At 46.4% G+C, this 26,897-nt stretch overlaps 1 protein-coding gene across 2 annotated transcripts; it reads left to right on the forward strand.

Moving 5' to 3' along the window:
* The first annotated feature begins 1,237 nt into the window (after positions 1-1,237).
* Positions 1,238-26,897, forward strand: LOC106749565 (alpha,alpha-trehalose-phosphate synthase [UDP-forming]). Of its 2 annotated transcripts, XM_014629178.1 has the most exons (11): positions 1,238-1,494; positions 6,304-7,038; positions 12,703-12,859; positions 17,957-18,121; positions 18,511-18,739; positions 18,848-19,164; positions 19,477-19,850; positions 20,449-20,640; positions 21,667-21,994; positions 22,717-23,010; positions 23,112-26,897. In XM_014629178.1, the coding sequence occupies exons 2-11, from the start codon at positions 6,923-6,925 to the stop codon at positions 23,358-23,360; spliced, it is 2,421 nt and encodes an 806-aa protein (XP_014484664.1). In that variant the 5' UTR covers positions 1,238-1,494; positions 6,304-6,922; the 3' UTR covers positions 23,361-26,897. The 2 variants fall into 2 exon arrangements, with proteins under 2 accessions (XP_014484664.1, XP_014484673.1); XM_014629187.1 differs by lacking the exon at positions 1,238-1,494 and having other exon boundaries at positions 6,221-7,038.

Here is a 26,897-nt window from a genome sequence, read left to right on the forward strand (position 1 = left end):
AAAACGTATTGTCTAAAACGTATGTTCTTCGAACGTTCCTACTTTATTTGTATATAACCAAACCAAGTGAACGTAAAGCGAACGTTCCTCGAACGTGCTGCTTGAGAATGTAAATACAGGTGTCCAGTTGTTTTTGAACGTAAAGCGAACTAGATTGCATTTTTTGCCTTTAAAGCGAAACAGGTGTGTAATCTAGCGGTGGAAAAGAAAAAGGAGCGAAGTCCCAATGCAATATTAGTTCAATTAAAATGAACAGACCTTATGTTAGTGTACGTGTGGATTAATAATTGTATTGTGCTTCTTAATACGTTAGGAAACATGTCATGTACAGCGATTCTTTTCATTTATCCTTCAGCAATAAATAACATGACGTGGTCTCGTCGAAACAGGTTAATTGCAGTCACTCGCACGATCGACATCAACATCCGATATTTTATCGTGGAAAATTCCGCGGAAAAATTTACGGACGGTCTACGGATAAATGATTTGCAAAACGACATCCTGTATTTTTCGCGTTACCTTCCGTGCTCGTTCTGAAACTTACCGCTCCTAACGTTGACAGCGATATCCGCCAAAATAGCGTCACTGCACGGATAACTTTTTAAAGTACGTAATGAAATATATTTTATACTAAAAAAATTATACACATATATATATGTATATCTTATTTATACATATTTTTCTATATTATTACTTTATTTTTTTTTAATATTCTAGAACGCGTTTATAAGGCTATTCCTTTACTGTGGATTATGTTTATTGAAACAGGGTGTTTATTAACTTATATTGAAATGTAATTCCTTGCTCTTTATTCCTTTCCTTGTTGATCCGTTTTTTTCCTTTTAGCTGTATTAATTCAAAAGATTTACGCTTACTGAAGCATGAGAATCTCGTACATACGTTTCAACGTGTATACACATTTCTCGAACTGGTGCAGCTAAAAAGAACAGACCAACGACGAAAAAACAAGGAACATATCCGAGTTCTGTGTCGATGGCAATAAACGACAGAATATTTCTCAACGACGGATTTTCGGAGCCTCGCGATTAGCACATCAAACACGGCCCGCCCGCTCACAGATTTACGAGAGAAGCTCCGTCGTGAATCCAAAATGATCGCCTGCGCACGCGTCTAGGGAAATTTGTCACCATCGGTTGGCACGACGCGTCGGGCAATCGATTTGGTCGTCGCGTCGCTCGCTTGGAAAGTTCGCGAAGGAGGCACTAGTTAGCGGTGTTGCCCTTCGTCGGAAGAGCGTCTCTCCTCTTGAAAACATTAGCCGGTGCCCCGCAGTTGCCGCCGTTGTCGTCGTGATTGCCGGTACGAACGGTGTGTGGGGCACGCACAGTGCGAGTCGAAGGTGTTTTTGTCATTCACTCGGAGGCTCACAGCGACCACGCAGTTCACACACATATACACGCACACACTCAGACACGTCCCGGCGTGTACGGCGTGCGAAACGAAATAACGAAAGGACGACGGTCGAGCGTCGAGGTGGGTGTCAAAATTCGATCTGTCAGTTGTCCTCCCCCGATTGACGTTGATCACTTGGTTGGTTCGATCCGCGGCTAAACGATGTCGGGCTGTCGCGACGCTGATTTACTTCACGTTCCCTCGCATATAGTTGCGACTCTCTCCTTCTCTCTCTCTCTCTCCCGTTACCTCATATTACGCTAGAAAGCATATTGTATTAAAGAGAGATTGTCGCGAAAGCCTGACCGCGCCGATAGTTTGAATGAAACGTGCCAACTTTCGGCGATTCTTCGCTGTCTCTTTTTTTTTTAGATTCTCTCTCTCTCTTTCTCTCTTTCTCTTTCTTCCCCAACGTTCGTTCGCGATGCGCAACGGAATCACGACAATCGACTGCGAAGGTCAATCCTTTATCGTGCGTGAGAGTTTGATGTAGCCGAAACCCCACCGATTTCGGACCGTTGTGTGAACGAAGAAGGGAAATTTGTTCGACCAAAGCTCATCCACGAATTAATCGGCTCGCTGGCTTGAGATGTTAACGCGACCAGCCTTTAAACGCAGCGTCATGTCTTTAAAGGTTGCATAAGAACGTAAATATCGCACGACATGCGTTTGTTTACTACCGTTTTTCGTCGTTCAGTCCAGCGTGTCGACAGCTTTTCCCCTGAAGTATCACGGGCGAACATCTATCAATGAAAAGGAAACAACAATCGTGTAAAAACCTGTATGGTGAAGTGGATTCACGTTCAATCCGCCAGATTACACATTTCCGCGTGTTCCGTTCTATTCCTTCGAACGACGCGACCTTGTCCTTCGTCGGCCACCTCGTCAATAATAGATCTGCCCTCCTTGGCCGGGCCTTTCTAAGTCTAAAATGAAACCCACGTACACATTCGCGCGTCGGTTGAACAGGGGTGATAAACATTACGGGGAACGGGTGCGAAAGTGTCGCCGGTGAGAATAGTTTCAAGATGACAGAGAGCGTTTATCGATATTTCATTGCACTTTCTGCGCTCGGTCTCTTGTTAGATTTTTTAAATATTTTTTTATATTTTTTAGGTTAGATTAAGATTTATATTCGATTCTTTTTTATCTTGCATGTAGATAGCGTGCATGAGTCGAGAAGGATATTTCGTAGAAAGTCCAACAATTGCGCTTACGACGCTTGTGCATCGGCGTGAGATTACTTTGACGATGAAAAAGAAGTCGCCGAGATCGTACGATTCTTAAACGTTTGATTGTTGATGATTCTGCGACTTTGTCAGTCGTGCAACTGTGAGCTCAGTAGACGATTCAGCAGGATTCTGATATGACGTAATAGTCGATTGAAAGCTGTGCGCGAAGATGGTTTCGCGCTTACCCAAGCGGAATAAAAAGCCACAATAACGACAGAGTAAAGTCACTTCCGAAGCTTTATTTTTTTTTTATCACGGCAGAAAATTGAATGAAATTATCACTTTGGGATTTGCAGATTTAATTCTTTCCAATTAAACTGTCCAATATGTAAGTTGTATGTATTAATAACTGCATACAAAATTGTTCATGCAAACGTGAATGCTAGATTTTTAGTACTGGCAGTAAATATCAAAACGCAGCCTTAGGAGAAATATAAATGCATGTGAAGGACTGAAGGCCGTTCTACAATGTTTCGTAAGTAAGGAAGTTATTGACAAGTCATGATGCAGTCACGACTCATATTAGGTAACTTTCTGTTTGAGTTATATATTATCTTTCTGTTTAAGTTATATTAAATGATATCACTTTGTCTTTCTATTAATGATTATTTTTGGGCATCATCCTGAATTCCATATGACCTTTTGTTCTGCTCGAACTCTCCCGGTAGGGAAAAGGTTTCGTATAAATAAAACAGCCCTCGAAAGACACGCGCGCGGATCTGATATAACGCGAAAGTTGTTCTTCGCATTGGTACGTCGGCCAAGCAAGTTCCTGTCACCTTGGCATATCTTCGCTTCTCACCTTCTATTCCGTTCCTTTCGATGGACGGTTTTCCCTTCAGTGATCGCGATCAACCGTGAGCGTCGAGAACTCGCGTATATAACAATCGCTAATTGCGGCTGGTAATCGTAAACAACTATGAATAACGAACGCGATGAAACGGTGCCGAGAGGAGAATACAAGGACTCCTTTAAAGAAGAATTAAAGAAGATTTCGAGAAGAGTCGGTGTAAATATCTGATTAAACTGATTCTTCGAAGAAAATATCGGTTCGACGTATTCGATTTGTGTATCCTGATTGTGTCATTTGCGCCGCCATGCGAAACGAATCGAGCGAAACTTCTTCAGAAGTAAGCCATATTTCTCTTTTTTTTTTCTTTCTATACGGTGTCCGGTCTTCCTTTTTCCCTTTTCCCGTGCGTTCATTGGCTCAGACAAGAATAATTAATTCCTCACTAACTATTGTGAATATTATAAAAAAACACGTGACTTTTCTGCTCGGTTTCGCCGGTTCTACCACGGGAACGGGTTTGGGACACCCTGTATATCTCGACCTCTTTTGCTACAAATAAAAAACATAAAGACGCGTGCTTTAACGGTTATCAGCGAGGTTCACGTTTTGATGACGCATGTGTAACGTATGTCTGTGATTTCTGAGCATCGCTGTTTCACCGTAGTTGAAAAGTCACGTCGATTCCATTGTGCATTCCAACACATGGACCTGTTTGCGAAGTAGATTTCCCTGCAGGTCCGCAAATGTATCCGGAGCGGAGTATCGAATTCGTGGTCGAGTCGGTGCACAGAGAATTACCTTTGGAGGACGTTCTAAAGTTAAAAACGAGCCGAAAACGCGGAAAGGTATTAAAATTCGCGAACGAAATCTGGCCTTATCGTAAAAAAAAATTAAATGGCGAAAGTATCCCGAAAAAAAATCGCACCGACATTAGTCCGATCGGAGAATCCTTTGATCCTCGCATCAATACGCCGCTAATTATAGCGCATCGTTATCGACTTACGAGTTCGTTCGTTATTTCAGATCGCAACGAGCGATACCAGCAAACACTTGAGCGGCTAAATTCTTCCGAGTACTATTACGATCTATTTGCTGCTATTACTTGTTTTATCTACTTTTTATGAGTCCTTTGTGAGCGCCGTCGATAATCACAGAGAAGATCACGGAAGTGTAGTAAGATATATATTAATGATAATCGTTTAATGAGTAACTCGGAACGCGTGGAAATAGAAGGAAAACATCTTTGTTCTCCTTTTATCTTACAGATTCCGCGTGTTATCATTAAAAAGAACATTGTTAAACTTTACGGTCTCTTCCTTTTTCTTGTTTATTTTCGTTAATAATGACACATTTCGCACAATTTTATTATTTCTCGCATATCTTTGTTCTTTTTTTTACCGAGGTTAATCTTGAATAAAAAATGTTTCAATTTTCGCTCGAAGATCGCTCCAAACCTTCAACCACATTCGGTTTTGGTGTTTTTTTTTTTTTTCTAAGATCGAACCATGAATACCGCCTATATAATGCGTAAAATCAGCAATTAAAGGCGACTGGGATTCACATTCGCCTGTCGACCGGCAATCCGGCGTGCACGTCTCCTCGTCTGACTTCTTTATCTCTCGAGACGTCTGTGCGAAGTATCTATACACTTCACTCGCTTCTCGCTTCCTTCAGAATCCTGTTTACTCGTACGCTGGTAGTGGGGATTCGCCCAAACCGATCACCCTTTTCCGTCGTAAGGATGCTTCCGGAAACGGCGTTTCCGCGTTTTTACCTCTTTACGCATAATTCTCTCTCTCCCTCCCCTCACGTGTCATTAGTCCACTCGGGATGTAAATAACTCCGCTTCCGCATGGAGCAGAACGCGCGTACCGTGTGCGAGGCGCGTGCCAATTTTACTCAGCTCGCCGGTGACGGCCGACACGCGGTCGCAACGTGACGATAACGTTTTTCCTTCAAGCAACGCTTCCGCGATTGCGCCGCAGCCACTCTCGCGGCCTTAAGACCCGGTACCAGGACGAGCGCGCATGGGTAAACGGAGAAGGAGAAAAATGTGCGGACCGACAGACCGGAGGGAACTGTATTTGCGACGACACCGCCTCGCGATGTCACCTCTCTCTCGTCGGCGGCGCGTTACTCTCGCCATCCCCGAAAAATGTCGGCGCAACGCCAAAATCGCATCGCCAGCAAATCTGACATTTCCTTTACATTGCTTTTCATTGCCTCCTGCCTAAGACTTGTATATTTCGCGGCCAACATTTGGCGTTTAGCTCTTATTCGCCCGTCGTCCTTACCCTTTTCTTTTTCACCCCGGAGCCTTCGCGTATCTCGTTATTTTGTTCCCGATTGAAAGCTCACGGGCGAAACTGAATGATAATATTTGCATGTTGACTTGAGAAAAACATCCGTGTGTAAACACCGCGTATAAAACGACACGTAAATTATCCGTGGGGGCATTAATATGAAAACCCCACGGCATAACCCCGCTGCGCGAAGTATCCCGCAGTCGGTTGGTCGGTGTCCGTGGTCATGGTCGTGGTCACCGGGAGCGCGTCTCTCGGTGGTCCTCGTTGACGTTGTGATCCGTCGTGGCGATCGTCGCGGAGCGAAAAGGGGAAAAGAAAAGACGTCATCCTCCCCGACGACGGCGATATCGCTTAGCGAGTCCGCTAGATGGAGAATCGCGGGTGGTGTCGCGAACGGACCCGCGATATCTCGCGGGCGGGGGGGGGGATCCCGGTGTTTACATCNGCAGCTGCGCCACGATCGGAGGCAGCTCCTCGTCGACGACGGCGGAGGTGGCGGTCGGTCGATCGCGCGGGGGGTGGTCGAAAGGTCGCGGCCCCGTCATTGATACGGTTATAGGGAACGCACTTTGGACCAAATCGTCGCGCCGACTAAGAGGGATAAAGCGCGACGGCGTTGCGTCAGTGTCGTCTCGGCCACGCAACGCGACACAACACGCCGCCACCGCACCGCATCTCACCGGAACGCCGACGACGTCATTCTTTCTTCGTTCTCTCCTCCACCGCGCCTCTTCGCGTTTCTTCCTCTTTCTCTCGCGAGCCTTCCACGATTTTATCCGGCCGGCGAGTCGCGGGGGTACCATGGACCCCAGCCAAGAGCGACAGTAAACGCGCCCGAGGGAAACCGCTGCGAGGACAGCGCGCTCACCAGCTGATCGAGAGAGAGAGAGAGAGAGAGAGAAAGGGGGAGCTAAATAGATAGAAAGGAAGACAGGCAAAGGAGGCAAGAGTGCGACCAGAGAGAGAGAGAGAGAGAGAGAGAGAATAAATAAATCATCTTTCTCCAAACGAGGTCCGTACGCGTAGCTCACACGTGACACTCGTGTGACGTACCGCGTGAGCAAGGACGAGAAAGAGAGAGAGAGAGACAACGTGCTGTGTGCACGGCTCAGACATCGCGGCGACCTTCTCAATCTCGCGCGTCTCGTGAGCTCACCGACGAGCTATCGGCACCGACCATGTCCACAGAACCGGGTAGCTTCACCTCCAACGGCAGCATGATCGTCGTGAGCAACAGGTTGCCGTTCGTGCTAAAGAGGAACGAGACGACCGGCCAGCTGGAGCGCAAAGCCAGGTTAGTGGGACCACTTTCTTCCCTTCTTTCTCTCCCCGGCGACGAGGTGTGCGCGCAACGAACGCGTTCCGGCTACCTTGACCTTACCACCGCGGTGAGAGCCGCGATTACGTTACGGGAAATAGGCGACGGGCAGCTCTATTGTTCCGTATTACGATATTTGCGTCGAGCGATCGCGCTTTAAACCGGCATGCGACGCTGCGTTTTTTCCCCTCGCGATGTTTTCCCCGCCGGCGATCTCTCGCATAGATTATTTTTCCTTCCGAGCTAAACTAGCTTCGTCCGCTTCTCTCTTTTTTTTTCCTCTCTCTCGGTCCCCCTTATATTCTACTTGGATGTATAAATTGCTACTTCGATTCCGCAACTTACGCTATTTACGTACTCGCTATCTTATTTATTTATCGTAAGTTTCCGCTTTCGCGCGCACATCGTCGCTTCAATTTCAAGCAATACGGAGCAATGCGAGAGAAGTGACGCAAGTTGGCATGGAGAGCATTTTGCATAAACTTTCACATCGCGTGGCGCGTCAGTGATAATACAAATTTATGTGCTTTATCTCACCGCGCTTGTACCACCGCAGCCAACTCTCCCGCGCTCCCTTGTTTACGGCCGACAACGTCAGTGCTAACGCGCGAAACTGCGCTCTGGGCGTGTATGTGACTCGCGTCTTGCTCGCGAATTTCCCCCCTCCCCCCTCTTTCTTTTCTTTTTTTTTTTTGTTTCGTACTTCACTCGCATAATGTGACAGTCGAGATAACGGGCTGCGACACGGGCTGATGTGATTGTGTATCGTGCATACGGCGGGGTTACATCAATCCGCCGCTGGCGTTATCTCTCCAGTCGTGTTTTTCAATAATTAAAATGTCGCTAATGGAATTAAGAACACTGTCATACACGGATCACATCATACGGTGGCGCCCGACAATACGCGATCGCGTCAGTTTTACGATAGAGAAATATACAGCGATCGAGAGATCCCGTTCTCTTGTCTCGATCATATTAATTCTTCTAAGTGTCAGCCCCCTGTTTTCATTTTTCACGAGAAAAACGGCCGTGGTATACCGTCGGAAAATGGCTCGAAGACTTTTTTTTATGTGAATGCCTCAGCTTCGCAGCCCTGTAGAATTACGCCGAAAACGTTGCTCCGCATTCAAGTAAATATTTGCTCTATCGCAGTAATTATTTTATTGGTTGTTTTATGGATTATGTAAATATTACCCGAATATAGTCACATTCAGAGAAGAAAATACTACACATTCGAACAATTCAAATAATACTTATAATTCAGGCAATATTCACATAATCCAAGTAATAAAATAATGACTCCGATGTTCCTTAGCAAATATTCAGCACTTGAATGTAGCACTTTTTCCTTTCAGTGCGGTTAGAAAAAAAAAACGTCACAACATCGATGATTTTGACATTTCCGCGAAAAATTTCAAACTTACAATCTGTTTACTTTCGATTAAAACTGCTAACGAGTCAGACGTGTTCGACGCGATTATCCGAATGCTATGCGGATAATCATAAAGCGTATCAACGTGTTTTCGAGTCGGTGTGTCCAAATTTTGATCGGGGAAATAGAGAGAGAGAGTGTGTGTGTGTGTGTGTGTATGAGAGAGAGAGAGAGAGAGAGAGAGAACGTATACGCCTCGCACACAATACAACGAGAGGAACGATTAGTTCAACAAGACACGCGCGTCATATCAGAAAGTAAATATCAGAATGTACATGCGCATATAGTTGACAACAGCGACACGGGATTGCTGAAGTAATAGTAGCGATAATTGCGAATAATAAAGTTCGTTCGAAACTCTCGTGCGGAGAATGATAAACCCACTAGGATTTTCCTGTCGGCAAATAATATACATTTGACAAAACGGAATCTTGAAGGTTAAACGCGTCACTGAACGCGCGATCTGTCGATAGCCGCCGATCGATCGATACTCCGGCTCGAATTCGCATAGCCGAAGGTCGAGAAAATTCGTGGCTCGATAAAAGTGTCGCACGATCATCGCCAGAAGCGAAGTCTTGATTTTGCAAAGGTCTTGAGGTAATTAAATTTGTTTGATAAGAGATATTCTCGGCGCGGTAAGATAGCCGGGGAATAATGAACGCCGTGCGTTGCCTCGCGCGTCGTTTAAGTCATCCGTTTAAGTGTAATTAACGAGGGATTTCTCGAAACGCCAATAACGAACCCACATAACCATCCGCCGACATCGTCGTCATAATTAGCGCACGTGTCTACCGCGTGTCTACCGGTTGGCGTTCGCGTGCTGGTTCCCTCTCTCTCTCTCTCTTTCCTCTCCGTTCACCGACCGATCTCGCGTCTTGAATCTCCAATTGCTGTCGAGCTCTCCCGTGCGACAAATTCGCGCGAGATCGGTGGAAAAACACCGGGAGGGGCAGAATTATTCCCGATTATTGTTGATTATTCCTTATTCTTTTCCCCCTTTTTTTTTCTTCGCTGAAGCAATCCAAACTGGATTAATCCGAGCGCGAAAGAAGTGTTGATTATTCATTCCCGCTCCCCGCTTTATCGCGCGCACACACACATTGGGAATCGCGACATATTTTTACATGTAAATGCAAATATTGTGTAAATAGCAATCGCAATACGTGCGGAGAAATCATCGGTGAGTGACGTCGCGGAGGCGAGACAAAATAACGACAAAATGCGAATAAATCGCCGTCCCGTTCGACGAGTCTCGACAAATCGACTGCTCGACCCGAGAAATATTTGCGAATCGGATCGCGCGAGCGAGCGGCGCGCACAAATCAATCATCTTCAGCCGTCGACACGTTGTAAATTACCGTGTTTACAAACAGTCATATTAATGAACAACCATCGCGATTACTTGTGAAATAGAAAACATCGATCATGATAAGGAGCGACGCTGTGCGCATCGCGAGCGTCCGTTCATTTTCAACTTGAGCGACGAGGGAATTCGGCACGACTCGAAAGTGCATCAGCGCGCGATCTCCGCCAATTCTTGATTCTATGCCGAAAAAATCGCCAGAGAATTTCTTGCAAAAAAGGATCGCTGAACCAATTGTGTACGATAAATCGAAGATTTGTGCGCTCTTCATATTCAGGCAATTTCGATCTCTGCGCTTCGAAATTTTCACTCGTTTTGGATGAGATTTTAACCCAAGATATTGAGTTCCTTATGTTGATTATTCGGCTAAATTGCCATTTTGACAGCTTGACATCGTTTATTTATATCATAAATCGTATTATTTGACATCAAGATATGATACTAACGATTTTAAGAAAAAGAATAAGTTTTAGTCCTTCAAATGCTTGAAGCTTTATGGAAACTTACGAGAAAATCAATGATGATTCATGGAGTGTTGCAGTCGGATATCGTAAAAACGCTTTCTTTCGTCCGCCGGTTCTCCTCCGATCGCTCGACGGTCGAGACTCCCTTTTCGAGAAAAACCAAGTCACGATAATCGCATTAATGTTGCGTAAAAGTCGCGGGGAACGCGCGCATTGACAAATGATAGAAAAAGGATATCACGCGCGCTATTTCGCAACAGAGACAAAAGAAACAACCGTAATCCTAGGGAAAGTTCACGTCGCTGTCACGCATTCGTGCGCACTCGATGTATGCACGTACATACGTACGCTTTTGAGAAATCTAGTTGATCATGGCCGAGACCGGACGGTAATAATACATTATATAAACGTGCTTGTCATTGTATTCAATGCCGCGTTCAAACGTGCCTATTAAATATATGATTAATTAATCAGAACGATTGTGAATCTCAGCGATGTCCGCAATTTTCATTTCGATTGACATGTTAACCGCCACGTTGGCTTTTGCTGCTGTTTATACAATAGCTCGACTGACAATTGATTTACGAAGAAACGGTAAATAAGTGTGTGATTCGAGACGGTCGTATCTTATTTCATGAGTTCCCTATAAGTGCTGTCGATTTTTACGGAAAGTATAAGTTAAATGAAGTGTTTCACTCGTCTTAAAGGCTAAACGCTTCTCTCGAACTTTATATCAAAATTTCTTCTATTTCTGTAATCTGTTTCTCTAAATTACCATTTTACCAATTTCCCAAAATTATTGGGTAATTTATCGTCGTTTACGTGAGTAAGCTGCCGTTTCCAGATTGGGTTATTTTCATCTCTAGCCGAAATACCTGAATTATACCGACAGCATAATCATCAACCGGCCGTATCACCTCATCCTTCACATGCAATTAAAATTATATTTTATAATTATTAACTCTTACTGAGAATTAGTAACTTAATGAGACGTGGTAATGCCATCGTAACGGTCGCCGATGACGGTCATTTAACACGTTAATTAAGCGTCAAAACCTGCACTTGCGAATATTGACGCGTAGAAGGCGCGACCTTTCACTCATGACTAATTAAAAATTACATTTACACAAGCAAAAAAGAGATTGGATACTTTCGCGAATTCCTTCGCGCACTTCGTTCGCGAGCCGGCGAGCGTGCGTCTCGAGACATTAATCTGCGCCATCGACGTTGATTCCTGCGCAGTTCCCTCGTTTCTATCGTTCCTGTCGTTAAAATATTCGCGTTGAAAATAAAATTGTTTTGAAAATGACAGAGTCTCGACGCACGAGCGGCGCCGTGTTGTTCACATTCGTTGCATATACATTTATGAGTCGCGGCGCGTTACGACACCGACTTTAGACCGTTTCTTGTATGCTAATTTGCCTCTGTGGTCTGTTTTTTCCACCGTACCTTGATGGAAAACGCAAATCTCAAATTAATATAAATTTACCGAGCGGGAGGAATGTATTAATTGACGTACTCGAGTTCGTCATATTCAACTGCTTATTTATACGGATATTTACTCCATATATTTACGGATATTTTCTTCGATCGCACGACGAGCAGCCCGAATTGTACCCGAGAAAACAACTTGGTAATTAGCGACTCGTCCATCCACCGTTCTATTAATACGATTTATTAATACGATCCGATTAAGATAACGGACGTAATTAAAACTCCGCGTCTCAAAGTCGCGGTTGGATGCCGTTAATTAATCAACGATTGATCGCGATATATCATTTCGATGTTTTTCAACGGCACAATTATACTGAAAGAAAGAAATTACTACGATCAAGTGAATACTCGCTAAGGAGCATTGAAGTACTTTATTTTATTCGGATTAAGTAAATATTACTTGAATGGTAGCGCACCGGAGGAAAAATAAATGCTAATAAAATATTTACTTGAACGTAGCCACTTTTTTTTTTCTTCAGTGTGCGTATACGAGGCGGTCTCAAGTTTTTGCAAAGTAGAGGGAACACCTACGCGGGTGAATTAATATTTTACATCCGGATGGTCGCAATCTCTCTTTCTCTTTCCCCCTAAAAGATGGCAAACCTCGACTCTGATTTGACATTGCACACAAAAATTTAAACACACACACATATATATATATATAGGAAATATATTATTAATATATTATAATAAAATGCTATGATGAAGTAAATTTACACGATTGAAATTTTAGTTTGAAAAACTTTTCATTTCTTATGTGTCTTTGTTAACATTTTCTATTTGACCTCCTTTTCACGACTGTGATATTTGGTAGCTCTCGTCAGTTTCTCGATCCACTGTCGATTCACTCTCGTTCGCTCTCACATAAATCTTTCGCCTTGTTGCAGTGCTGGCGGTTTGGTCACTGCGGTAGCGCCGGTCGTCATCAACGGAAATGGAGTCTGGGTGGGATGGCCAGGCATGCACATGGACAACCCGAACGAACCGATCCCCGAGTCCGACCCCAATGATCGCACACCCACAGCCGGTCTGTTGTCTCGAAAGGTAAGGAGAGCCGCTTAGTTCAGCGCGATAAGCGCGCCCGCGATCGAATATTTCGTACGCCTCCGCGCGCGCTCATCGGCGTCTTATGTAATAATCTGTCTTGCGCAACATCTGTACGTACGTCGAGAAGGAAAAAGGAAGAGGCGCTTAACTCCCACTCCGAAAAAAGTTTCGCGGGACACAATGTTCGGAGCGTAGAGAGTCATTAGGGAAATAAGTGGGCGCGTAACAAAGTATCGCCGTTGGGACGCTAGTTTTTACCGCGCCGTGAGTACAACCGCAGCGATCCCTCGGTATTTGCGTTTTATGACGAGCGGAGGAATACCATGGTGGAGTTAATTTTTATTTTTTTATAACTAAGTTAAAATTACCTAAATAGAGACTAGCTTCGTTAAAAGTTAAGTTAAAATTAAATCGACTTGATGAAGTTGAAAGTTAATTATGCAAAACCATGTGTCTATATATATATATTTTTTTTTTCACATAAATAACTTCCTTATCGCAGATGAAATTTACGTGAAATAATGAACAAGTATAAAGAGAAAAAGATTGTTGTGGCTTTAATAAAATAAGAAAAATATCGACTGTTTTGTGCTCAGGTGCCGTACAAAAGAAGGCACTGATGCTGAGAGAACGAAAAAAAATTCTCCTGACATTATTTCTGACTTTCTTATTCTGTATTATAAGTACCTTGGAATAACTTAAATATTGATGAATTATTTTAACTTATATAAAAAAGTTAATAAATTGAAGTTGAGTTTAATGCATTTTAAGTGACTAGTTTAAGTTAAAAGTTATCTCATTTAAAATTAAAGTTAGAATCTACTAAGTTAATAGTTGTGAACATTTTAATTTAAACTTTTAATTGATTAACTAGTTATTACCCGATCCTGATGAACGCATATCGTATGCGACTTATGCGATCGATCTTTCAATTGGAGTTTCTTCGCGTCCGTCGAATTCCTCCAACTTTTCCTGCCGAATCGGTATTTTACGACTCGAAGACATTGTGTGCCTTGATCTTAATAAATCGGTTTACGCCACTCTTTATCATTGTTTGCGACTTGTGTAAGTAAAACGTGTCGCGTGTGAAGCTCAAATACAGCCCTGTCGGGATTAAGCAGCTCACGCGGCTTTTTCCATTGAATTTTCCACTCGCGCATATATCTTTTCACTCGATTACGCACGTGGGAGGAGAAAACTTTCCACGTTTCAGGTGGCCACATTCGAAATCAGATATCTCATCGTCTCCTCGCCTCGTTCGGTATTTAACGATGAAATATATCAACCTTGGCATTGATAACGTACTCATACCTCGTAATCGTGCAGCAAGTAGTCTCCCCTCCTCGGTCAGCTTGTAATATTCCATGTCGCCGAACGTGACTCGAACGAAAATACCATCGGCCGCCTTTCGTGCCGGTAACGTCGCTCTTGATAACGGTTCTAATTATTTCTCTTCCTACCTTTCATCTATGTGACGAGCGACAGTTATTATTCGGCCGATGGCAATGTATCGCCTGAAAAATCAGAATCTCGAAAGTCGAGAAGAGCTTCGCGGAATGTTTCGTCCCGGCTTCGACTCGGCCCCGCTCGCGGGATGATAAACGCGAGAGTTTTCAATATTCATATGTACAATTTATCACGTAAATACGTTACATCATTTGCGCGATACGTTCGTTTTTTCCCCGAGGTGGGGGAGACGATTTGATAAAAGGGGAAAAAGAGATCGAAAGAGGAGGGCGCGCGCATATACATCGAACATAGGTTGATCTGATCGATCTCGATCGTACGAACAAACGGACGTAGGTCATTTCTTTAGAACGCGGTTTCGCATGAATGGGTCCAAAGTGGCGATCCGGTGTCACGGATATTCGTGTCGCGGGGTCGATCGCTCAGGGTTATCGTCGCGTGACGCGCGCGGACTTACGTCCGTAGGCGTTCATAGACGATCGCCATGTCGGTTTTCCGGCAATCGGCGATACCGGTCGGCGATACGGAGGCTCGCGTGGTACCACCCGCGAATGAACGTCGCGGTGAAGATCGGCGTGAGAAGCTCACGAGGCTCCCGAGATAGCCGATAATTGACATAATACTCCCCGGTAGTCGCGCGCAATCGCTAATCGATGACCCGACCGCAGGCTGCGAGGCGACAACGACGATGATCGTTACGTGGAAATATTCTGGCAACGGCAAAATATCGGGCAAACATCGGCTCACGCCTGTTTATTGCGCTCGGTTGCTCAACAAGCGGAAAGTGAGGCGCGTAATTAGGACACCGTAAGAGAAGAGTTTCTTAAAATCGAGTCCACGGGCGAGTTCGTTTCTTTCACTCGCCTTTACACTCTTGGATTTTGTTTACCTTCTCTTCGAGAATATTAACTTGATAAGTTGTAAATGTATAAATGACACATATGGGTGCCGCACATTCTCCGGCTGTGGAACCGTCTTCGTCTCGTTTTCGCTGCGGCGAGCTCGTTCCCGTCGCTCGGCCGGCCTATTTTTGCGTCGATCGTGGTCGGAATGTTCAATAATATGTTTGCATAATACGACGCGCGGAAAACAAAGAAAAGGAAAAAACGGAGAAACAACGTTACGAAGGGGAGAAGTCGGCTATCGTGTCGCATGCTCTCCCGTCGCGAAATACACGCGAGGCGCGCGAGATAAGGAGCAATTAAAGTGTTTTCATCGCGAGTTATTTCCTAAATAAACCGCCGGACGAAACAGTGGCGCGAGGAATGCCATCGCGTCATTAGAATCTGTTTTCATTGTCTGTCTGGATGAGTAAACTTCAAATTTTATCCTACGATAGAGGGTAATCTTACGTGGATACAGTCGGCGTCATGTATACTGAGAGAAAAATATTTGGAAATTGACTAATTTTCCGGGAATTTTCTAAGGAACACCACTTGATAATATATCGCTTTGCGTCGATTACACATATCATATTTTTTTACATTCGCTATGCGTTATCTTCGGGAATCGAGATCGGTGCCTCGGCTTTTCTTCGCAAACTGCGAATATATTCAACACTAAACCTGATACTAAACCCGAGATCGGCAATCGATCGATTTCTCTAGATGTTATTCTACGCGCAGTATTACGTCGCGGGTCGTAATAGGAAACGTCGATTGTGGCGTTCAAGCGCGCGGTTCGTCGCACGGTTCGAGGGACTTTAAACCTGAGAAAAGTGAAGATACTTATTCGTGTTCCAATGTGAAGATAGAAATTCGTGTCATGATTTCACTCTGCGTACGAACTTTGTGAAAAAGTCACTCAGCTTCAAGTGGCTCGGTTATCATTCTCTGTTCCTCGGGCGGAAATCTCAACATTTCCGGGTATCAGTGGGACGTCCTGCCCGATCGAAGCGTGTATCTCGCCGATGATGTTACAGCATATCACGAGCCGAATCCTCGACGTCTGTTATTTACCGTGTAGAGTAACTCGCGAGATAATTCCGAGCACGTTCGTTAAATTAAAATCGATCGAGGTTATCGCCTGTTTCCATCCGATTCCCGCTCGATTAACGAAACTCTCTTTCGGGTGAAAAATTGATACGCTTTATCGCGCCGCGATGAAGCAACCTTCGACGTCGACGACACAGAAAAGCTCCCACCGATATGTGATACGTGAGCGAGCGGGGAGAGGAAAAAAGAGGCTTTCCCTGACCTCTCTTAATTAATGTGCTCGGTAAATGGCGATATCCGTGAAAGAAGCAACCGTTGCCCCGGTTGCCGCGGTTGTGTCTATCGTAGAAGCGTATCAAACCGCCTTATCGCTCGCCGGCGATTGCTCGCTTGCGTCAGGCGGCGATCCCTCTCGGGGCGGCCTGTTTTCACACTCCGCTTCGGAAATAAAGGAGGCAGTGTCGCGGGCAAAATAACCAAGTCGCGGGGATAACACGATTGCACGACGGCGATACTTTAACGAGCAGCACGAGGGGGAGTCCCCGTCGAACTCCTCGACCGACGACGACGTCGCCGGCGGCGATACGTCGTTATCGCGAACGCGCGAAACCGAACTTTATTGTGCACTTCCGACCCGCGCCGGTATTCACCGGTATTCACCCTTGTCCTATTTCTCATTATCTCCGACTGATTTTCACACATAATCCTCCGTTCACTCGTAAGCTCCGGGAAAAATACGTTGTCGTCCGACGAAACATGCACGGTGAAAAATGTTGCGCCGAGAAATGCGTGTCCGTTGAAACTTTCGTGTTACCTTAATACAGGGAATATGTTATGAAAAGTAGACAAATATGATTAATTATCGCCGATTTTTTTTTTTATTTTATTTCGTCCCGAGAAATTTAGAGGGCGAGTCGCTTTTGAATTTCGACGCAAGTAATTCCCCGATTTTTGCCCTGCGCGACGCGCGTTTCCCGCGAGATTCGCAATGCTGCTTCACGCGTGGTACAGATGATAGCTTGAAAAATATTTATCTGAATCTCGGTAGAGGCCTCCGTCAGGACAACGTGATCAATTGTTCAGCCTTGTCTCATAAACTCGTGTCGGCGCAACGTGACAGGCGAGACGATTTAATTCAAAGCGCCACATTTACACGGTGATTAAGTGATTCTTAATAGAGTTGTAATACTTACACGGTTTGTCATCGATTTGTCTGAATTCGAGTAATTATTCAATGTAAATGTAGCAAGTACAACGTAAGTGGGGGGAATTATGAAGGACTTAATTATATTTTTATATTTATTTATTACAAAAAGGATTTATGTATAACTGTCATATTTTTCCTTTCTCTTATTCATATTCATCCTTAATTATATGTTTCCCTTCTTATTAGTAACTATTCGTAATTATTTTCAAAAGAAGGAACGTTAGAAGAATCAATCGTTTGACGCGCGAAGCGCCTAAAAATACACGCCCAGCTAGGCGATCGGCGGCGCACACCTTGCCAAATACGTTGCGTCTCGCACCTCTCCGACGCTGTTCAATTGCGCGATGATTGCGTCGATCGCAGCTCGCGAGCTCGCCTACGCTGAAATTGATTCCCGAAATAGCGGGCGCATGATGGGAGAGAAATTCCGTTCGGCCTCCCCATGCGTGCGCCCACCCACACACCCTCTCTTCCTTCGTTTTCCAGGTGGTGGCGGTGCACGTGGACCCCGGCATCTTCGATTCGTACTACAACGGATGCTGCAACGGCACCTTCTGGCCGCTCTTCCACTCGATGCCGGATCGGGCGACCTTCATCGCCGAACATTGGCGCGCGTATTCCGCGGTCAATGAACAGTTCGCGGAGAAGACGGTCAGTGTTTATACTGTCGTGCCGTGATTGATCGCGACCTTGCGATCTGAAAATACGTTCCTCCCGCGACTCCGCTTTCTAATCGGATCCTATTAGTTTCCAGTTTCGCGTTTCGCGCGCGCGCGCGTCTGCTTCTCGTCAGTCTGGTGTAATTATAATTACACTAATTGCAAATATAATTATCTCGTGTAATTACAGATAGAATATCATGCCGCGCAAAAGGAATCTCTCGCGACGTGTAATTAAATGAGAGGTTTTGACACGCTGATACGTTCCTCTTTAGCGTTGAAAATGAGATTTGTGTGAATTAGATGAATTAGCTCGGAGATAGATTTTTGGCGTATACATCACGCGCGCGTATTACAAGCGACGGATCTGTGCCGATGTAGGTCGGCGCATTAGAGCAGATTCACAAGGAACAGATGAACCAGTCGAACGGCACGCCGCTGGTATGGGTGCACGATTACCATCTGATGTTGGCCGCCAATTGGATCAGGCAGGCGGCCGACGAGAAGAATCTCAGGCTGAAATTGGGCTTCTTCCTGCACATACCGTTCCCGCCTTGGGACATCTTCCGGCTCTTCCCGTGGGCCGACGAGATTCTGCAGGGCATGCTCGGTGAGTAGAGGCGAGACCATCCCCGTTCGGGTTACACACTGTGTGAACTTTGCTCTCAGGGTAGTTCGCTGCGGAGTCAGATCCTAACGTAGCTCCTGTAACGTTTAGGATGCGACATGGTGGGTTTTCATATTCAGGATTATTGTCTGAACTTCGTCGACTGCTGCCAGAGGAGCCTCGGCTGCCGGGTGGACCGGAAGAATCTGCTGGTCGAGCACGGCGGCAGGACGGTGCGCGTGAGACCATTGCCGATCGGCATCCCGTTCGACAGGTTCGTCTCGCTGGCGGAGACCGCCAACAAGGTCATGCAGTCGAATCAGAAGATCGTCCTAGGCGTCGACCGGCTTGACTACACGAAGGGCCTCGTCCACAGGCTGAAGGCCTTCGAGATGCTACTGGAGAAACATCCCCAACATCGTGAGCAAGTAATTACTCCTTTACTTTGCTTTCCCTACGGGAAGTACTCCTTTGAGAATCAGAAACGAGAATATAAATAGTTCTCAGGTGGCCGTTGAAGTAAATAATTAACACTCTACGAGTCGCCTTTTTTTTTTTTTTTTTTTAAAACTTCCTCTGTGATCTCGAGTGCGGTTTGAAAATAAGTAGAAAGTTGAAGGACTTTATCTTCAGTTTGCCGAAGGAACGCGCGAAAAAGACTAACACGCGTTTACGTCGGTACATCGTTTCGCTGTCTTGGAATCGCCGGACGATATATCCGTTCGACCTTCGTGCCGCAGGTGACGATGCTTCAGATCGCAGTGCCGTCGCGCACCGACGTCCGCGAGTACCAGGATCTGAAGCTCGAGATGGATCAGCTGATCGGCTGTATAAACGGCCGCTTCACGACGCCCAACTGGTCGCCGATCCGTTACATCTACGGCTGTGTAAGCCAGGACGAGCTGGCGGCGTTCTATCGCGACGCCGCCGTCGCCCTCGTCACGCCCCTCAGGGACGGCATGAATTTGGTCGCCAAGGAGTTCGTCGCTTGTCAAATCAACAAACCGCCGGGCGTGCTGATAGTGTCGCCGTTCGCCGGGGCCGGTGAGATGATGCACGAGGCCTTGATTTGCAATCCTTACGAGATCGACGAGGCCGCCGAAGTAATTCATAGGTACGCGGGCTGGCCTTTCTATCGTGGTGATCGAGCTGAGTTCGATCGATGACGATAGGCAGACCTGTGGAGAAACGGCTCTTTCCGATACTCGGACGAGGGAAGGTCACGAGATGGTATCCGCCGATTTCAATAATATCGTTTGTATCGGTGAGCCGTGGTGTATGAAGCTTTGTTTAGCAAAGGGAGAAAGCACAATTCCCAAGCATCTTTCAGAAAATCGAAGTTAAAAGTCCCGAGGTGTACCGGTGAGCTTAGCGGAACGCTTCATCAAAAGTCAGCGTACGCGAGATTCGTAAGGCGAGAGGCCGCACTTTCGCTTGGTTCGAGCCTCGACGGGTAAATTTCTCTCAAATCAAGAAACCGCAGAAGTCATATCGAGATTTTGACTTTGATTTTCTCAGAAACGCCTGAAAGTTGCGCTTCCTCCCTTCGCTCAACGAAGGATCGTGCCGAGGTTTATCCACTCGCGCAATATCATCGAAATCGATGGGTGCTACTTCGTGACCTCCTCTTGAGTGAATAATTTTCATTGTTCCAAGTCGTACTCTGACGATAAGGCAGAGACACGCAAGTTGAGTCCGATATGTTTCAACAGAGCTCTCACTATGCCGGAGGATGAGCGTACGTTGCGAATGAACCACTTACGTCGACGAGAGAGGATCTACGACGTCAATTATTGGATGAAGTCCTTCCTTCAAGTGATGGGCTCGCTCGAGGAGCACGATTCCGTAGGCGCTACCACGATGCAGCCCGTGACTATGGACGACTTCGACGACTATTTGAGCAAGTAGGTGTCAGATGTGTTAAAAGATGTGCATGACTGGGCCCGACCAGCGCATGCGCTTTGAACGGGAGAGATAGTTGAATGGAGCAATACGTACGCAATACAAGTGAATTTATATCTAAAGACGATACTTCCGGCGCATAAGAAAGATTGAAAGGATTGTACTTCTTACAGTTTGTGTTTACTATTCCCTAAATATACAGTGACATCGAAAATTCCCAATCAGCGGCATCACGTCCGAATATCCGTGCATCGTGACTGCTGATTATTCGGCAGTAAAACGGTAACGGTGCTCCAAAGCCAGCAGTCATGGTGCGGAAATATTCGGAAACGATGCGCCCGGTTGGAAATGTTCGGTGTTAATGTATCTAAGGAATGGGATTAATGCGTTAATGGAGTCTCGTGTCACTAATCTAGCGATTCTCAAACTGTGCTCGCGACGATTGATACATTCGGTTCGATGTGAACGATAATACGCGCGCTCTCTGACAATGCATGAACCCGGCTCGAAAAATGCCCGTTCACGCGAGAAGGAACGTCCAACGACGTTCCGAGGAAGTTTGAGAACCACCTGTATTAGAAGTCACTTCCGCAGCACTCGTGTTTAAGATAGTACGTTAAGCACAACACAAGACACACTCGACGCTTCCGACACTTTTAAGCCAAGCATGAGTTTGGGTACGTCGCAGCGTGGCGACATAATACGGTCTGATTGCCGGTATGTGCTTGATGACGTCGCCGATCGCGAGAGATCGCCGACTTGCTCCACATGCAAGGGATATTGGTCCTGATATCCTATCCAGACACTCCCGCGATACTGCAAGCAAGCAAAGCGTGTCACACTGCTCTAAGCATTCGAAAGAGCCGCAAGTGGGCCGATAACGGGGCGTACAAGCGAGGGAGAGAGAAAGAGAGAGAGAGCGAAAGATCGACGCTTTTCCGGAGAGACGGCGGGCCCGCGCGTGCGAATGTTACCTGACTCATGACGAAAGCCGGATAACGATCCAGTGATGAACACATGTCCCCTAGGTACATCGGTGATAATCACAAATTGGCGCTTCTGTTGGATTACGACGGCACGCTGGCGCCGATCGCCACGCACCCCGACCTGGCGATCCTGCCGCTCGAGACGAAGAACGTGCTGCAGAGGCTGTCCAACATGTCGGACGTGTATATCGCCATTATATCCGGCCGGAACGTGAACAACGTGAAGTCGATGGTCGGGATAGAGGGTATCACGTACGCCGGGAACCACGGCCTGGAGATCCTACACCCGGACGGCAGCAAGTTCGTCCACCCGATGCCCGCCGAGCTGGAGGGCAAGGTGGCCAGTCTGATGCAGATACTTCAGGAACAGGTACGTCCATAGATTGTAGTAAAGACCGAGCATGTCCGGTGTCAGCGATGCTTCGACAGTGAAGATCAGGTGGGAGAGGTCGAGGGCTCTTTCTCTCTCTATCCGCGTCCGAGTACTTCTCGCAGAGAAGACGTCGGAGACAGCCACGGCAATTGCCTTCCGATTCTCTGTCTACGTGATCTTCAAGTATCCCCCAAGTTGAGAAAAGCCAGTTGGGAATCCATATGGGAAATCCATCGTGGAATTCTATAGTTGCTCATGAGGATTTGCGCCAAAAGTCTAGATCTTAGGTAACGATTCGTGCGGATACCTGCGTGGATTTTCGCACACCATGTGGATTCCTATGTGGACTCTCGATATCTTATATGGATTCGCATGAGTTCCCTTAGATTTCCGTAGGGATCTGGAAATTTTCAACGGAGTCACGCTCGGCGTTATATTGATTACGTCTGCGGTTACGCCATTGTACGTTTCGTCGTCCATCTTGGCCTACGCCGAGTTTACAGGCCGGTAAACACCAGCTAACAATAACGTCACGTCAGTGTTACGATAATTTGGTTATAATAATTTCTCACTCAACAATGTAAACAATTGCATTGTCGAAGAGGAAGGAAATTGTAACACTACGTTATAACGTTACCGTTAATTGATGTTTACTGAGAGTCGACGTCTCGGATTTTGTCCGTGACTAACTGGTAACGTCTGTTCGTTGCTCGCCGAAGCTATGCAGGGACGGTGCGTGGGTCGAAAATAAAGGAGCGCTGCTGACCTTCCATTATCGCGAGACCCCGATGGAGGGTCGTCCCAAGATGGTGGACCAGGCGAAGAAACTGATCGAAAACGCCGGTTTCAAGGCCTGCACCGCGCATTGCGCGATCGAGGCGAAACCGCCGGTGGAGTGGAACAAAGGTCGCGCCTCCATCTACATTCTGCGCACGGCGTTCGGGCTCGATTGGAGCGAACGCATCAGAATCATATACGCCGGTGACGACGTTACGGATGAGGACGCGATGAAGGTGAGGAACGTGTTGTTTCCCTCCTTCTCCGGTCGAGCGACGAGGACGTTTTGCGTCGCGATTCTAATCACGGAGACGTTTCCACCATGGTTTTTGCGCAGGCGCTGAAAGGTATGGCCGCGACATTCCGCGTTGCGTCGTCCCACATAATCCGCACCTCCGCGGAGAGGCGTCTCCCCAGCACGGATTCGGTCCTCACGATGCTGAAGTGGGTCGAGAGGCACCTGAGCAGACGCAAGCCCCGCAACAGCATCGACATACCGGGCATCCCGTCGAGATTTCGGCGCAGCAGCGGCGGCATCACGATGGAGATGTCGTACACCCCGCCAAGGACTACCCTCGAGTCCTAGGTGATGCTCAAACCGTCATCCGTTAGCATATCAACCGTATACCCGGCGCGATATATATCTGTCATAGGGTTTATGATGTATACTCGTAGCGTGTAAAACGAAAAGTCGCGACGGAGGAGAGCAGGATTAAAACGGGATCACACGCGAGCGATCCGCAGGAATAGGCAGGTAAGAAAGAGAGAAAGAGAGAGAGTCGGTGGGAAAGACGTTGAGGAGGAGCACGCGAGGCTGTAACGAAGCCGCTCCCCCCGCTCGTCACCGAACTGTGTGCACGTACGTCGAGTATAGACGACGCCGAAGAGACTGCGAGGAAAGTCGAGGGAAGAACGGCAGAATAGTTTCTATCCTAATCTCCATCGTACGATATCGACCGCGCGTTAGATAGCGTAGTTGTCGCGAAACGACCACCGTCTCGTGGTCGATCAAGCACGAAGAACCGAGAGAATCTCTCCGATTCCTTCAGCTTTTAATTGCTGTCGATGTATCGGCCTCGAGATATCGGCGAGATAGGCGACTTCAGACCGGAAAGAAAACAAATATTGGGAGCCGTACAAAGTACATGAACAATGTTTTTCACACGATAAGAGCTATTCTTTTTTCTTCCTCTACCGCGAAAGTGTATATGTGTGTGTGTGTGTGTGTGTATATATATATATATATAATTCCAATATATATATATATATATATATTTATATATATAATGTAATGTCTGATTTTCTTCCGGTGTGCGTAGTATCCTCTCGCCGGATCAATCCTTGAAAAATCGATCTTGTTAGATCTCGTGCGGATCGCGCAATATCGCATTCGACGACTGTGTACGGTTCGTAGCGTTTAGGTTTTTAAGTTCGCGTCGCTCAACGAGAGAGAGAGAGAGAGAGAGAGAGAGAGAGAGAGAGAGAGAGAGAGAGAGAGAGAGAGAGAGAGCTTTCAGTCACATTCGTTAGTCGCGTTTAACTTCGTTGACGATATATTTCTGCCAAAGTGAAAATGTATGAAAGTAAAAGGAAGACACTCTAAGACGACGCTCGAATTAACTCGAGGATAAGACACGTAGAACAGTAAGTCTCTCCTCTGGTTCGTTCCTCCTTTCCTTTTCTCCCCTTCTCTTCCCCAACGACGACGACCAATTACATCACATATGTATCACGTACATTAATTGTTAGACTCTGGATGGGTGTGAGGTGCTAAGGATCTCAGCGTCGATTCGTCAGGCCGTACTGTTCTTCCGAAAGGACGCTCCTCGCATTCGAGTCGCGTCGAACATCGAAAAGCGGGCGCGTTGACGATGTAATTTTAGGATTTATCAGTCGGAACCGACTTCCGTGTGGGAGAAAGTAATCGGTGAAATTATGGTCATCGAGAGATTGGATATCCTGGTCGTTGAAGATTAACATGTCCCGTGCGTGTACGCGGTAGGAACAGAAGCGTAACGTTTAATGTTGAAGAAGAGCCTCTGTGCTTTTTTTTCCCCGGTCATATCAGCCGCTAATCGCAGCCCCGCAAGCCCCGAGTAATCGGGAAACGTATATTGAGTAAAAAAATATCCGACGGGAGAGTTACTTATGCAACTTTCAACCTTACGGTTTATTCACAAGACTGAAAATCGTGTGATTTTCCGTCTAGTGGAAAGTGGTATCGTATAAGTGACGCCGATTGCACACGTTTGCCGAATTGCAACAACGAAAGTTCGCAATCGCCGTTCGTTCCTCGTCCGTTCGCTCAGCGTATATTCTGATAAGAGAGAGAAACTTAAGAATGTGGACACACATACACGTGCGCGCGCGTTCACCGTGACTGGGCTGTACACGTGTTGCACGCACGTATATGCGAAGTCCAGCGTGTGCGGAACAACGCGATCGAACGGAACGATCGTTCAGTGCGAGCGAGTGCGGCCGGAGCGAAGTCCAAGTAAGGTAGATGCGAGCTAGACTCAAGCTAGATTTTATACTTTTTCTAAAGGTAGAATAAGACATTGCACAGCGCATTATCGAGAGACGACGGACAGGCTGCGACGCAGGAGAGGAGGGACCGAGTTGCGTCAGTCGTCGTCCTCTTTCTCTCTCATCCGCGCGTGATGATTAAACGACGCTAGATAAAACCGGAGCCACGTATTCCGGATCCGCTTATTCCGCGTAACGATTGGAGAACGTACGCTCGCCGTTTCGCCGGCCACATTTCTTCGCCCCGCCGGATAATACCGAGTATAAACTGGTGCGAACTGGCGGCGCGTATCCCTCTCTCTCGTCACGAGTTCTCGGAGAAAAGAGCTCGCGTGTTAAGCCCGTATCAGACTAGGTGGAGGAGGTGGAGGATTGCGGATTGAAGATTGGAAGTCGGCTGAGCGGGGACGAAGCGAGATCGAAATCGGTCGATTCGTCTCCCAGTCTCGTTGCCCCCCCCCCCCCTTATTCCATAATTTCTGTAACGAAAATTCCGTTATCGTTGGACACATCGTTGCGCAATGATTTAACGTTGTAAGAGCACCGATCTTGAATCCGCGATCTCCAATCTCCGGTATCTAGTCAGACACGCGACCGTTTCGTTGACCGGCGTAATCAATTAACGCGCGGAACGGCGCATTTTCGCGATTAAATCATAAAAATCCGCAGAAATTCGAGAGGGGAAATCCGGCCTCGGGAGATTTTTTTTATTTTTCCGGCACTTTTTTTTTTTTTGCGATGGCTCAAGTGAATCCTATTAAACGGAGGAAAGCAATTTCGCTTTTTGAGCGAAAAAAGCTGAAAACGCACGAGTGAGATTGTAGTATATTGTAGTTTAGTGGGAAATCCGTTGTATATAGAACGTTTATCGATCGATCGTTGTCTTGGCTCCGCCGCTCGGCTTCCGGAAACGGCTCTCAAACGTATGACGCGGCGAGTTTTATTCATCGAGTTTCACCAAGAATTCTCTCTTCGTTCCTCCGACAGCATCTCGTACGAGAGAGAGAGAGAGAGAGAGAGAGAGAGAGAAATGAAAAGCAAAAAAGAAGAAAGAAAGAGAGAGAGGGAAAAGCAACCGGCAAGAGCGAAATAAGTGTAAATTATGACCAAGCCGAGTCTATCGCTATCGGACACACACCGCCGCAACGTCATATCTGTTGAAAGTACACGAGGAAGGAAGAAAAAAAAGTACGCGCATGTACATACATGAGATATATATGTGTAAATATACGCAAAATACGTGTACGCGCGTCGCGCGTGCACAGACACAGTCCTACAATGTGCCCTTAAAGCCTAATCTCCCTTCCCCCTTCCGCGCAAAAGAAGTGCCCCCCCCCCAAAAAAAAGACAGAGGAAGAAAAGGAAAAATTGTAAAAAACAGACAGAAGCTATTCTACGTTTTGTATGAGTACTTAGTTTTTACCTCGTTATACGTTGCTACTACTATTACTACCACTACTACTATTATTACCGTGTAGGTGTGTGTAAAAAATGCAACGCGCGAGATAGCGGGAGTAAACGACTAAAACTGGTTTGCCCCCGTTACTGTAAACCGACTACGAAACGCAGCGCGGAAATAAACATCGTTTCTAAATTA

This window comes from Dinoponera quadriceps, unplaced genomic scaffold, assembly GCF_001313825.1.
Source record: "Dinoponera quadriceps isolate SergipeBrazil2010 unplaced genomic scaffold, ASM131382v1 scaffold37, whole genome shotgun sequence".
In the NCBI taxonomy this organism is placed as follows: Eukaryota; Metazoa; Arthropoda; class Insecta; order Hymenoptera; family Formicidae; genus Dinoponera; species Dinoponera quadriceps.